Below are 14,814 nucleotides of genomic sequence, written 5' to 3'. Positions count from 1 at the left end.
CCTAATGGACACACATACAGGTCTGTTCTAGTTTGCTAGCTGCTGGAATGCAATATACCAGAAACGGAATGGCTTTTAAAAAGGGGAATTTAGACTTCCAGAGAAGATGGCGGCTTAGTAAGACGCGCGGGTCTTAGTTCCTCCTCCAGAAAAGCAACTAAAGAAACAGAAACAATACGAAACAGCTCCCAGAGCCACAACAGAGACCAAAAAGACAGCCTACCCATTCTGGAACGGCTGAACGGGCAGGGAGAATCCGCTGCGGTGAGATACCCAAGGGGCGCACGTTTTCCCGGCCAGGGCGGCTGGCGACTGGGGTCCCCTCCACGCATGTGGCTCCCCGGTCTGACTGGGAACGTTGGATAGCGGGGCCCTCCCACCACGCTTGGCATCTCGGGCCAGCTGGGCAATTTGGACCGGCACTCCCCCAAGCCGCGGTGGCTGGCGACACCCCCTCCACGCGGTTTCCCGGACCGACTGCGAGATTCGGATTGGCAAGTTAAAGGAGCCACAGCATCTTTTACTGGTGGGCCCCGCAGACAGACGAGCGCCACGAGTGCCACCAGAGCCCAGAGATTTCACAGAAAAACCTTTCAACCAGCCGGGTCCCACACCCAGGGAAATCTGATCAAATGCCCAGACACCAGCAGAAAATAATGGATCACGCTCAGAAAATTGAAGATATGGCCCAGTCAAAGGAACAAACCAATAGTTCAAATGAGATACAGGAGCTGAGACAACTAATGCTGAATATACGAACAGAAATGGAAAAACTCTTCAAAAACCAAATCAATAAATTGAGGGAGGACATGAAGAAGACATGGGCTGAACAAAAAGAAGAAATAGAAAATCTGAAAAAACAAATCACAGAACTTATGGTGGTGAAGGACAAAGAAGAAAAAATGGAAAAAACAATGGATACCTACAATGGTAGACCTAAAGAGACAGAAGCTACAATTAGTGAACTGGAGGATGGAACATCTGAATTCCAAAAAGAAACAGAAACTATAGGGAAAAGAATGGGAAAACTTGAGCAGGGGATCAGGGAACTGAATGACAATATGAAGCGCACAAATATACGTGTTGTGGGTGTCCCAGAAGGAGAAGAGAAAGAAAAAGGAGGAGAAAAACTAATGGAAGAAATTATCACTGAAAATTTCCCAACTCTTATGAAAGACCTAAATTTGCAGATCCAAGAAGTGCAGCGCACCCCAAAGAGAATAGACCCAAATAGGCTTTCTCCAAGACACTTACTAGTTAGAATGTCAGAGGTCAAAGAGAAAGAGAGGATCTTGAAAGCAGCAAGAGAAAAACAATCTGTCACATACAAGGGAAACCCAATAAGACTATGTGTAGACTTCTCAAAGCAGAAACCATGGAAGCTAGAAGACAGTGGGACGATATATTTAAATTACTAAAAGAGAAAAACTGCCAACCAAGACTTCTATATCCAGCAAAATTGTCCTTCAAAAATGAAGGAGAAATTAAAACATTTATAGACAAAAAGTCACTGAGAGAATTTGTGACCAAGAGACCAGCTCTGCAAGAAATACTAAAGGGAGCACTAGAGTCAGATATGAAAAGACAGAAGAGAGAGGTATGGAGAAGAGTGTAGAAAGAAGGAAAATCAGATATGATATATATAATACAAAAGCCAAAATGGTAGAGGAAAATATTATCCAAACAGTAATAACACTAAAAGTTAATGGACTGAATTTCCCAATCGAAAGACATAGACTGGCAGAATGGATTACGACCCAGCAATACCACTGCTAGGTATCTACTCAAAGGACTTAAGGGCAAAGACACAGACGGACATTTGCACACCAGTGTTTATAGCAGCATTATCTACAATTGCAAAGAGATGGAAACAGCCAAAATGTCCATCAACAGACGAGTGGCTAAACAAACTGTGGTGTATACCTATGATGGAATATTATGCAGCTTTAAGACAGACTAAACTTATGAAGCATGTAATAACATGGATGGACCTAGAGAACATTATGCTGAGTGAGTCTAGCCAAAAACTAAAGGACAAATACTGTATGGTCCCACTGGTGAACCGACATTCGAGAATCAGCTTGGAATATATCATTGGTAACAGAGACCAGCAGGAGTTAGAAACAGGGTAAGATAATGGGTAATTGGAGCTGAAGGGATACAGACTGTGCAACAGGACTAGATACAAAAACTCAAAAATGGACAGCACAATAATACCTAAGTGTAATGTAACTATGTTGGAACACTGAATGAAGCTGCACCTGAAATATCGTTTTTTGTTTGTTTGTTTGTATCTTTTGTTTTTTTTCTTTTTCCTTTATATATATATATATTTTTTTTATTAGTATTATTATCTTAATTCTCTTCTCTATATTAACATTCTATATCTTTTTCTGCTGTTTTGCTAGTTCTTTTCCTAAATTGATGCAAATGTACTAAGAAATGATGATCATACATCTATGTGATGATACTAAGAATTACTGAGTGCATGTGTAGAATGGAATGATTTCTAAATGTTGTGTTAACTTCTTTTCTTTTTTTTGATTAATAAAAAAAATTTTTAAAAATTATTGTTAACATGATATCTTTTTATATAATTTTATTTTCAGTCTACCTATTTTATGTTTGAAGAGAGATTCTCCTAGACAAGCATACAGTTGGCCACACTTTTTCATCCACTCTGCCAATCTGTCTTTTAATAGATGTATTTAAACCATTTACATTTAAATTATTGATATGTTAGGACTTAAGTCTGCCATTTTTTAATTTTTCTTTTTGCTTCCTGTTTCTCTTTCCCATTTTTCTTTATTTGCCTTACTTCAGACTACTTAACAGTTTTTTAAATTCCATCTCTTAGAATTTATTTCCTTTTTACTGTATCACTTTGTATATTTTTCTTAGTGGTTCTTCTTGATATTACAATGTAGATCTATAATGTATCCAGTCCCTTTGGTATTGAAATTTTATTACTTCTAGTGAAGTTTTGAAACCTAACTTCCATTTATGTTCCTTCGCTCTCTCATTTTAAGAATATAATTGTCTCAAGTGTTCCTCCCTGTATATTGAGCTCCATAATAACAAATTATTTTAAAGTTTGCTTCTAGGATCAATTTATGTTTAAGAAACTCATGAGGAGAAGCATACTCTATTACATTTGCCCCTAATTTTATCAATTTCGTTGCTGTTTATTTCCTAATGTTCAAAGCTTTCTTCTGTTATTATTTCCTTTCTGTTTAGAGAGTTTCCTTTAGCTATTCTTCAAGGGTTTGTCTGCTTGCGACAAATTCTCCTAGTTTTCCTTTGCCTGATAATATCGTTATTTTCCCTTCATTCCTCTTTTAGTTTGTAAAAGCTGTCAGAATGCAATATACCAGAAGTGGAACAGCTTTTAAAAAGGGAATTTATTAAGTTGCAAGTTTACAGTTCTAAGGATGTGAAAATGTCCAAATTTAAGTCACAGTTATAAAACTGTCCAAACTAAGGCATCCAGAGACAGATTTTTATTATTTGTCCCTATAGGTAATGCGTTGTTTCTCTCTGGTTGCTTTCAAGACTGTTTTATTTGTCTTTTGTTTTCAGAAGTTTAAATATGATGTGTCTTGGATGGGTTTCTTTGGGTTTTGTACTATTTGGGTATTGCTTAGCTTCTTAAATCTGTAAGTTTATGTCTTTCAACAAATTTAGGAAATTTTCAACCATCGTTTCTTTAAATCCTTTTTTAGCCACATATTCATTCTCCTCTCCTTCTGGTACTTCAATTATATAAATATCAGCTCTTTTGTTATCATTCCATGGTCCTCAGGCTGTTTTCATCTGTTTTTCAGTATAATTCTTTCTGTTGTTCTGATTGAATAATTTCTATTGATCTTTCCTTACGTTCATTGATTGTATCTTATATCATTTCCATTCTACTATTGAACCCATCTAGTGAGATTTTAGTGTCAGCTATTGCTGTTTTCAACTCTGTCATTTCAATTTGGTTCTCTCTTATAGCTTCTATTTATTTGGTAAGGTTTTCTATTTTACTAATTGATTCAAGGGGATTTTAAACACTGTTGAAGCAATTTTAAGGTGGCACTTTGCTTTAAACATTATACCAGATTGTTCCAAAATCTGATTTTATTCAGCTACATTTGATCAGCTTTTCTCATTCAAGTTATAATTTCCCTGGTTCTTGGTATAATGAGTAATTTCCTATTGTATCCAAGACATGTTGGATATTATGGAAGGAGATGCATTGATGCTATTTAAATCTTCTGTTTTGCCAGGCAGCTTCCTACTCAGGTTTAACATGTGACATTCTGACCTTCTTATGTAGGCTATGGTTCCAATGGTAATTTACACTTCTGAGACCTTTCAATGCTATCCAAGTATGCTTCATTCTTCTGGATCCTCTTGAGCTCACTCTGGATCCCTCTTGTGCCACGTGAGAGGCAGAAGTCACTTCCCTAAGCCATGTAGTGTCCCTAACTGGGGGGTGGGGTTCTCTGAACTTTGAGGATGGAGAGACGTTCCCATAGCCTGTCTCCAGTCAGTGCCAATGTGTTTCCCACTCTATATCTGCTAGTGTTCTTTGGAGGAAGTGCCAGCTTTGGCCTCCCTTGTCTGTTGGCTGGAAGGCCATGAAACACCTATCCTGGATCCATAGTGGATAGAGGGCCATGAGACTCTGGGTCTGGTCACCTCCTGCTACTGAGTGGAGTACTAGGAGACACTGGCTCTGCTGGGGCTGAGAGGTAGGAGAGGGGCTCCTGCCTGCTGCCACCTGGTGTAGAATAGGAGATGGGTTGTACTACCTGGATTCTGCCATTACTATTGCTGAGGATAGACTGAGCCATGTGCCAAGAAGAGGTAGGAGATGGAGAACAGTTCACCATTGCTGCTACTGTGGGCCCCTGCTGGCAGGTGTAGAACATGGGATGGGTTGGCTGACCTACTTTAGTCACTGATGTAGTCAGATGATACCTACTGCTGCCCTTAGATGTGCATCTTCCTGCTTAGTCCCTACTGGACATGACCTTCCTTTGGTCAGAGAGAACAGACTTTTGTTTGTTTGTTTTGTTTTCCTTGTATCTGTTTGTAGTTTAGGTTGCAAGCCTCCCTGTTTCCCAGTATGAGCGATATAAAAGGTAAAAAGAAAACCCAAAGAACTCATACTATTGTTTTTAGAGCATGTAGTTGTATTTAGAGGGAAGAATGAGGGAAAAGTGAGTTGGCATCATCTTGTGCCAGGAACAAAATCTCCCCCTCCTAGGTTTTTAAAACTAGTCAAACGAAAACTTATGTTTATACAAAAAAAAAAAAACTGTACACAAATATACTTAGGGATTTCACTTGTAATCACCCCAAAATGGAATCAACTGCAGTATCTTTCAACTGGTGGGTGGATAAAAAAGCTCTGGTACAACCATATAATGGAATACTACTCTGCAACAAAAACTAATGAATCAATGCACATAAGACCATAGAGAAATCTCAGATGCTAAGTGAAAGAAGCCAGACTCAAAAGTTACACATTATTATTCCTCTTATATAACACATTGAAAAAAAAAATGAAAAGAGAGAAAATATAGATCATTAGCTGGTAGGGTCTGGTGATGGGGTAGTGGATACAAAAGGTCATGGAAGAACTCTGTATTACATATTTTAAAGCTCAGTTATTAGATCCATATACATAGTCTGTGATATTAAAAGTTACTGTTCAAAGATATGATAATATCACAGTTTATTTTTACAAGGTACTTGTGCTGATTTGAATCTATTGTGTACCCAGAAAAGCCGTGTTCTTTAATTCTCATTCAATATTGCTAGGTGGGAACTTTTTGATTATCCATGGAGATGTGACCCACCCAGTTGTGGGTAGTAACTTTTGACTAGATGGTTTCCATGGAGATGTGTCTCTACCCATTCAAGGTGGGGTTGCTTACAGCAGCCGTTTAAGAGGGAACCATTTTGGAAAAAACTTTAGAATCCATGCAGCCAGAGACTCTTGGAGATGAAGTAAAACGCCCCCAGGGGAGCTTCATGAAACAAGACACCGGTAGAGAAAGCGAGCAGATGTTGCCATGTGCCCTTCCAGCTGAGAGAGAAACCCTGAACTCCATCAGCCTTTCTTGAGTGAAGGCAACTTCTTGTTGGTGCCTTAATTTGGACATTTTCATGGCCTTAGAGCTGTAAACTTGCAGCTTAATAAATTCCCCTTTTTAAAAGCTGTTTTGTTTCTGGTATATCGCATTCCAGCAGCTTGCAAACTAGAACAGTCCTCATCTAGTGAAGATATATTAATGTGATTGTGGATTAAATTACGTGATTTCTGTTACTTGATTTTTTTCTTAATGCGTTTCTGAGGAGGCTAAAGTCAACTCTATAGAGCAGAGGTAAGAACAGAAATGTGATCATTGGATTTGCCCAGTTGGAATATTGGTGATGTTGATCAGTGTAGTCTGAGTGGAGTGGGAGAGACAGGGTGATTGGAATAGATTGAGGAGAAAATTAGAGGAACAGAAGTGGGAACAATGACAGCATGTTCTGTTATGAGGAAGAGCAAAGATCTGAAACAGGAATTGGTCAAGGAAGTAATTCTAAAGTTGGAAGAGATTGATATTGATAATGTGGATAGAGGATTAGGAATGCTGGGTCAAAGACTGTGATAAGGCAGCAGGGTAGTGCAGGGTTGGCCTTAAATGTGGGAAAGACCCTTCATTCATTTCACCTGGACGAAGGCAGCAAGTGTGGTCCATCTGCAGCTGGAATAGAGAATGAGGTGGTGGGAATATGGGGGTCTAGTCTTCTCTTATTTCCTCAGTTAAGTGTGTGATGACATCATCAGCTGAGTTTAAGTGGAAAAGAAATGAAGTTGAACATTTGGAGAGGAGGTGGAAATGGAAATGGGAACATACCAGAGAAATTCACTGGGGAAATTTTCCAGTTGAGGTGTGCACTCATGAATATAATCTCAGACCATGCATCATGGCTGCTTGTTTTGTTCCAGCCATGCTCGGTTATTCTGCAGGCAGAGAGTAGGAAGATGGTAGGTTGATACTGCACATTTTGCCAAGAGAGAGAGGAAGATCCAAGGGCAGAAAAGTTGTGCAAGGGAATGATTATATGGAATCTGAACTGGGTAAAGAATAGGCAAGAGTATGTTAAGAGTGATGGTTGTCAAAAAAAATTGGAAGGAGCAATAGATTGGAAAATCTCATCATATCCAAAGAAATATTTGATTGGACATATTAGAAAGGTTTACTGGAAAGAAAGAAAGAAGGAATCAGAGAATGGAATAGTAGAAAAAGGAATTTTGGCAATAGAACAATAATGGTAATAGTGAGGTCTAGAGCCACACTGTCCACTAGCAGCTATAGTAACAGTAGCCACATATCAAGTGCTCTGCAGCCATGTGTGTCTAGTGACCACCAAATTAACAACCCCCAAAAATAACATTTCCATCATCACAGAAAGTTCTATTGAACAGTACTGCATAGTATGACTTTGCTGATTTGAAATGATATATGTACCCTAGAAAAGCCATGTTTTATTCCTAATCCCATTTTGTAAAGGCAGCCGTTTCTTCTAATCCCTACTCAGTACTGTATGTTTGAGACTATAATTAGATCATCATTAAATCCTGGTGGTCTGATTTAATCAAGAGTGGTTGTTAAACTGGATTAGGTGACGACATATCTCCACCCGTTTGGGTGGGTCTGGATTAGTTTATGGGAATCCTATAAAAGAGGAAACATTTTGGAGAAAGAGAGATTCAAAGAGAGCAGAGCAGAATGATAGCCACAAGAAGCAGGGTCCACCAGCCAGAGAACTTTGGAGATAAGGAAGGAAAATGCCTCCTGGGGAGCTTCATGAAACAGGAAGCCAGGAGAGAAGAAGCTAGCAGATGATGCTGCCTTTGCCATGTGCCCTTCCGGATAAGAGGAACACTGACCATGTTCACCATGTACCTTTCCAGATGAGAGAAACTCTGACTGTGTTTGCCACGTGCCCTTCCACTTGAGAGAGAAACCATGAACTTCTTCGGCCTTCTTGAACCAAGGTATCTTTCCCTGGCTGCCTTAGATTGGACATTTCTATAGACTTGTTTTAATTGGGACATTTTCTCTGCCTTAGAACTGTAAAGTAGCAACTTATTAAATTCCCCTTGTTAAAAGCCGTTCTGTTTCTGGTAAATTGCGTTCCGGCAGCTAGCAGACTAGGACAATGACCATGGGAGTGAGTGACTAAGGAGAGCAGAAAAGTTTTATTAAAGGTGGGAAGTAAGGAGATTAGTGGAGGCATTTTGGCTAATGATAAACTTACCAAGAATAGAGATAAGAGAAGAGTGTGGGTAATATCAGAGGGAGCCCTGTTTGTAACACAGCCTTTCAGGGGAGGAGTTCTGATGACAGAATTGTGGAGACAGAGTTGAGGTATCCCGAATTTCTGTTTTTCACTAGTGCCCAGGGCCATCACCTACCCATCTACATCCCCAGCCACACCCACCACTTAGGTCAACCTCTACCCCTTTGTCTGTGGCTGCATTGCATTGCTCCCAGAAGAGTCAGCCAATTGTTGGAATTCATTCCAGGTTCTTGCCAAAGAGGAAAGGGAGATATTTCAGAGCTCCACCTGACCTCAGGCCCCAGGCTGACAGAGCAGTACCTCAGAATTCATTCTCACATGAGAGGTGCCGAGAGAGGTGCATCCCACCTGTCTCACAGCTCCCAGTTGCAACACAGGGATGCAGCCAGGACTTGGAACTTGGACCTCTGGCACTGCCATATGTCAGAGCAGACCAGGGCCTCAGTTTTGTTTTGGGTGAGTAATATATGGCCATTGCCAGTCCAGAGCAGGGTCGATGGGTACAGGGGACAAATCTCACTGAAACTCCTTTCCAGGGAATAGAGGAAATAGCAAAGCCTAAGTCCCAAGAATCCCAGGGGATTGGGGAGCCCATGAGACATACCAGACCAGGTTAGACCTTTAATGCGGACAGAAGATATGAGCATTTAGGGGTTGGTGATCTCAATGTGGAACTGCATATGAGTGGCTGTGACCACACATTGGCCCCGGAGGAAAGCACAAGTCTGGCAGGTGTGGCATTGCCAGTGGCCCTGAATGACGTAGATGGCTTTGAGCACCTGGCAGTATCTCCAGTGGATGCGCCACATACGGACCAAAGACTGCAGCTTGACCACCGCCCGTTCCTTCTCTGCATAGGCAATCAGGGCCGCACGCCGTTTCTTCTCCAGGAGCTTCACCATTATCAGCCTCCACCAGCCCTGAATAATCCAGGCCCTGAGGGCCGCGTGCAGCAGTGTCCGGCGCACCAGGGTCCCACGCCACCAGGCCTGGATCACTACGGCTGCCTTTTCTCTTTTCATCAATTTTTTCTATGCAGAGATAAGAGGGGCCACTCAGAGAACGTCCCATACCAACCTCCAGAAAGGGGCCTGATTTAACCTGTTCTTCTTCTGAGAGTTCAGGAACTGAGTTAGCTGGACCCTGACGTAGGCCCAGGAGATAAGGGAGGTGACTCGCTTCTGTCACTATGGACTTGTCACCTTTGCCCTCAGAGTTACAACTACCTCACAGGCGCATTGATCAAGGTAAAAACAGTGAGGACAAGGGAGCATTAGGGAAGGGAGGGACTTTGTTAGTCACATGCCACCTCTTCAGAGCTCATTGAGTTTGGGAGGGTCAGCCTTAGAGTGGTGTTGACTATAGTGGTGTTGACTAGTTATTCTCATTAATTCCAGTCCCAAACCACCAGTGGCTGACTTCTCTTGGCCACAACAATGTATATCGATACTCTGGTGGGTTTTCAGCACCCTCGCCCTGTAATCTACTCCCAGCCTTCTCCTATTTTGAATATTCTACTCTATCTCAGAGACCCCACATTCTCACTTCCTGGCCCCATACTTTGTTGATATCTTTTATTTTCAATAATCACTCTTCATATCATGGTTACACCCAGACCTAGAGATCTCAGGCTGAGAGAGAGAGAACAGGGAACTGAGCCTTATTGAGACAACTCTTTTGGAAACAATCCCACACCCTCAGGACACAGATGTTAAGGTTCTGCATTTCTCTTAACTACATGGAGATTCTACATACCTTTTTCCTTTCTTTCTCCTTCAATATCTGTTGCCATTCTACTGTTTCTTCAAAGTCCTCTATTTCTACTAGAATTAAATTGCCGTCAACCTATATAATGAGAATATAAGGAGAACTGCATGGCTGAATTAAGACTGCTATTTCTCTGTACGCCAAACAAAGGCACCCCTGCCTTAGAATGCCTTCATTTCCCAAGACCTATAAAGTCCAGCATGATTCCCACCCACTCCTTACCCACTTCCCACTCCCTAGCACATCTGGCCATGTTTCTTACACAAAATCGAATCCCCATGGCTTGTCTTAGATGGTTTAATCGCCTTGATTTCTCTGGTTTCCTAGGTCTGGCATGAACAAGATGAGTGAGGGTAAGAGCTATGAGTTAACAATCACACCTATGACATAGAGATTAGGACACCCTCACACAGTACATCTTCCTCAGAAACAAACTGCAGGAACTTGTAATACCTGTCTACTTCCCTCATGTCAGAGATGTGCCAGGACCCAGGGTGGAAACATGGGGCCCTTGGGTGCCTTTCTCCACCAGGGTTCTCCCCTGGTGAGGACCTCACAGCCCTTTTTCATTCGGTCACTGGAAAAGCAGGAAGGATAAGGCCAGATGTCCCCACGCAGCTCTCCACTGTCTTCTCAGATTTAAGCACTTTCTTTCTTCAACTCAAGTTCCAGTATCTTAGCACGCCTTAAATTAGAAAAAAAAAGAAACAAATAAGCCAGATAAATCTGGGATTTGGGAAAATAAACACAAAAAAACTTGAGTGAATGAAATAGAAAACAAAACTGAGAGTGGAAAAGTCCATTTAAAAGATGTTAAAGGTAAAGCTTCATGAATCTGAGCAGAGAGAAAGAGAGCAAGTTAATGTGGAATGAAAAAGTCTTAATAACCAATGAAAGGTTAAAATAGACTTGAGAATATTATAAATTTGGAAACCAGGAGGAAAGTACTTCCTAGCAGAATGCAAAATACAAAATGTGTAAAACTCAACAAATTGAGACAGCTATTAAAAATCCATAAATAAGGCATCGGAACTTGTAGATTCACATCTGAATTCTAAATAACTTATAAATTCAGGGTTTTTTAATGTGACAAACTATTTAAAGCTATTATAAAAGATAGATACTTCCATTTCACATTTCACAGTGCCAGTGTTAATTCCATGAAGAATCCTGGAGGTTTTGACAGTAGTGCCTTTACCTTGGGGAGAAGGGCAATCTTTGTGATATTGAGACCTTCCTTCTAAGAACATGGATAACACCTCCTTTTTTAAAGAGAAATTCCTTCATGTCTTTCTATAAGGTTCTAAAGTTCTGTCTGTAAAGTTTTTTGAGGTATGATTCACATTCCATTAAACTCACCTTTTAAAGTGTACATTCAGTGGGTTTTGATATTTTCATTAGGTTGTACAACTATCACCACAGTCACTTTTGGAGCATTCCAAAACCTCAGAAAGAAACCCCATATCACTTAGCTATTCCACTCAACCTTCCCTTCCTCCCTGACCATAAACAACCACAAATTTACTTTTAGTCTCTGGAGATTTGCTTTAGTGTTAAGGCTCCTTTCATTTAGCATAATATTTTAAAGGATGAACCATGGATCAGTTCTTCATACGTTTTTATGGCCAAATAAGATTCCATTCTATGGATATACCACATTCTGTCTACCCATTTATCCAATGATGGACATTTGGGTTCTCTCAACCTTGCATATTATGATTAACACTGCTGTGAACATTCTTATATGAGTTCTTTGTGTGGACATGTGTTCATTTCTCTTGGTTATATACTAAGAGTGGAATTTCTGGGTCATATGGTAAATGTCTAACCATTTTAGGAACTAACAGTTTTCCAAAGTGACTGCATGATTTTACATTTCCATTAGCACACCCTCAATAACACTTGATATTTTCTGACTTTTTGATCATCATAATTCTACTGGGAATGAAGAACTACGTCACTGTAGATTTGTTTTTCATTGTCTTTATGACTAGTGATGTCCATCATTACTACATGTGCTTATTAGCTATTTCTGTATCTTTGGAGAAATTCTATTCAAATCCTTTTATTGCTGTTTTTGTTTGTTTGTTGTTTTTTGTTTTTGCTGTTTAAGGCAGAAGCTTTTTCATCCAAATAGGGAAAATGCAACATGTCAGGGCATTACAAACAAACTGAAGTTGCCAAACAAGAGGATTGGTCTGTGGCAGAGTCCAACATACACAGTTCTTTGCTCATTTTTAAATTGTCTTCTTTTTTGTGTTATAATTGAGCTGTATGTGTTCTTTAGGTATTCTTTACATAAAGCCTTTACCATACAATTGTCAAACATATTCTTCCATTTTGTGGGTTGTCTTTTCACTTCCTTGATAGTTCATTAATCATAGAAGTTTTAAATTTTGATGAAGTCCAGCTTATCTATTTTTTCCTTTGGTCGTTTGTCATTTAGGTGTCATCTCTAAGAAAGTATCGCCTAATCCAAGAACATGAAGACTTGTACTTCTAAAAGTTCTATAGTTTTAGCTGCTACATTTAGGTATTTAATCCATTCTGAGTTATTTATTTTTATTAGAGAAGTTATGCGTTTACATAAAGATCATACATAAAATAAGGGATTCCCGCACTCCACCCCACCACTAACACTTGCAATGGTGTGGAATATTTGCCACTATTAATGATAATACTTTTTTAAAAATAATTGTATAGAAGGAAAAATATGAGAGGATTGTATGGTAGCCCGTGACAAACTCTGGAATCTGTCCTGTAACTACTTGTTGAAGAGTGCTTTGAAAAGTATTGCTTTTTTATTGCTTTGCTTTGTATCTATGTTATATTATCCAATAAAAAAAGTTAAAAATAAAAAAAATATGCTGAGGAAAAAAATAATTGCTATATATATATAATTAATAAATAAATAATAATTGTACCTTTTTTTAGCAGTACTTACCTTTGTTACAATTGATGAAAGATTATTAAAATTGTTCTATTGTCCATTATTTAACTAGGTATATTTCCCCCCTATACCACTCTATTATTACCACCTTATATTAGTATCATACATTTGTTATAAGCCATGGAAGAATAATCCTATACTTGTACTATTAACTATAGTCTAACATCTACTATAGGGTTCACTGTGCTATATAATCCTATGCTTTATCTTTTCAGTTTTATGCTAGAAATACATATGTATATATATATATACACACTAAAGTTTCCTATTTTAACCACATTCACCTATATAGTACAGGGTTGTGGATTCCACTCACAATAATTTGCTACCATCACCACCATTTGTTTCCAAGCCTTTATTATCAGCCTAAATAGAAATTCTGTATAAGTTAAGCGTCAACATCTATTTTCTAGCCAATCTATCTCCTAGTAACATATTCTAGATTCTAATTCTATGAGCTTGCCTATTAGAATTAGTTCATGACAGTGAGAGCATACAGTATTTGTCCTTTTGTGTCTGGCTTATTTCACTAAACAGAATGTCCTCAAGACTCATTCATGTCAAATGCATGAGGCCTTCATTCCTTCTTACAGCCTAATGATACTCCATCATATTTTGTCATCATACTTTGTTTATACATTCATCAGTTGATGGACACTTTGCTTGCTTCCAGCTTCTAACAATTGTGAAAAATGCCACTGTGAACATCTGTGGGGAAATGTCTTCTGAGCCTTTGCTTTCAGTTCTTCTGGCTTTATTGCCAGATCATATGGCAATTTTATACTTTGCTTCCTGAAGAACTACCAAACACTCTTTCACAACATCTGCACCATTTTACATTCCCACCAGCAATGAATGTGTGTTTCTATTTCTCCACATCCTCTCCAACACTTGTAGTGCACTGTTTGTTTTTAATAATGGCCATTCTAGGAGGTGTGAAATGATATCTCATCGTGGTTTTGATGTGCATTTTGCTACTAGCTACTGATGTTGAGCATCTTCTTCATGTGCTCTTTAGCCATGTTTATTTCCTCTTTGGAAAAATGTCTATTTAAATCTTTTGCCCAATTTTAAATTGAGTTGTTTGTCTTTTTTGCTGTTAAGTTGTAAGATTATTCTATATATTCTGAATATTAAACCCTTATAAGATTGTGGTTTCCAAATATTTTCTCCCACTGAGTAGACTGCCTTTTCGCCTTCTTGACAAAGTCCTTTGAGGAACAAAAGTTGTTAATTTTGATGAGGTCTCATTCATCTATTTTTTCTTTTGTTGCTTGTGTTTTGATTGTAAAGGCTAAGAAACCATTGCCTAACACAAGATCTCAAAGATGCTTCCCTATATGTCCTTTTAGGAGCTTTATGGCCCTGGCTGTTATAGTTAGGTTTTTGATCCATTTTGAGTTAATTTTTACATAAGGTATGAGAAAGGGGCCCTCTTTCGTTCTTTTGCACATGGATGTCAGGTTCTCCCAACACCATTTGTTGAAAAGACTATTCTGTCCCAGTTGGGTGGACTTGGCAGCCTTGTTGAATACCAATTGGCCACAGATGTGAGGATCTATTTCTGAACTCTCCACTTGATTCCCTTTGTTAATAACCTATCTTTATGCCAGTTTTCACCACTGTAGGTTTGTAATTTGTTTTAAAGTCAGGAAGTGTGACTCCTCCAACTTCATCCTTCCTTTTAAAGATGTTTTTGCCTATTTGAGGCCTCTTTCTCTTCCAAAAAAATTTGATAATTGGCGCTT

General features: G+C 39.2%; 1 protein-coding gene across 1 annotated transcript; it reads right to left on the bottom strand.

Annotated features, from left to right (window-relative positions):
• Positions 1–8,956: 8,956 nt before the first annotated feature.
• IQCF2 (IQ motif containing F2) lies at positions 8,957–10,510 on the bottom strand. Its single transcript, XM_077129122.1, has 3 exons — positions 10,379–10,510; positions 10,105–10,194; positions 8,957–9,380 (listed from the first exon to the last, which is right to left on the bottom strand). Exons 1-3 carry the CDS (start codon positions 10,394–10,396, stop codon positions 8,997–8,999), a joined length of 492 nt encoding a protein of 163 aa, XP_076985237.1. The 5' UTR covers positions 10,397–10,510; the 3' UTR covers positions 8,957–8,996.
• Between the last annotated feature and the right edge of the window lie 4,304 nt (positions 10,511–14,814).

The sequence above is a fragment of the Tamandua tetradactyla genome, chromosome 15 (genome assembly GCF_023851605.1).
Source record: "Tamandua tetradactyla isolate mTamTet1 chromosome 15, mTamTet1.pri, whole genome shotgun sequence".
Classification (NCBI taxonomy): domain Eukaryota; kingdom Metazoa; phylum Chordata; class Mammalia; order Pilosa; family Myrmecophagidae; genus Tamandua; species Tamandua tetradactyla.
This window is presented reverse-complemented; position numbering and strand designations above follow the sequence as displayed.

What these genes read in the sequence shown, in the direction of transcription:
- IQCF2 (XM_077129122.1), bottom strand. An exon ending in AGGAGAAAGAAAGGAAAAAG is followed by an intron (nt 9,381 to 10,104) that starts GTATGTAGAATC and finishes ATCTCTGCATAG; the next exon opens with AAAAAATTGATGAAAAGAGA.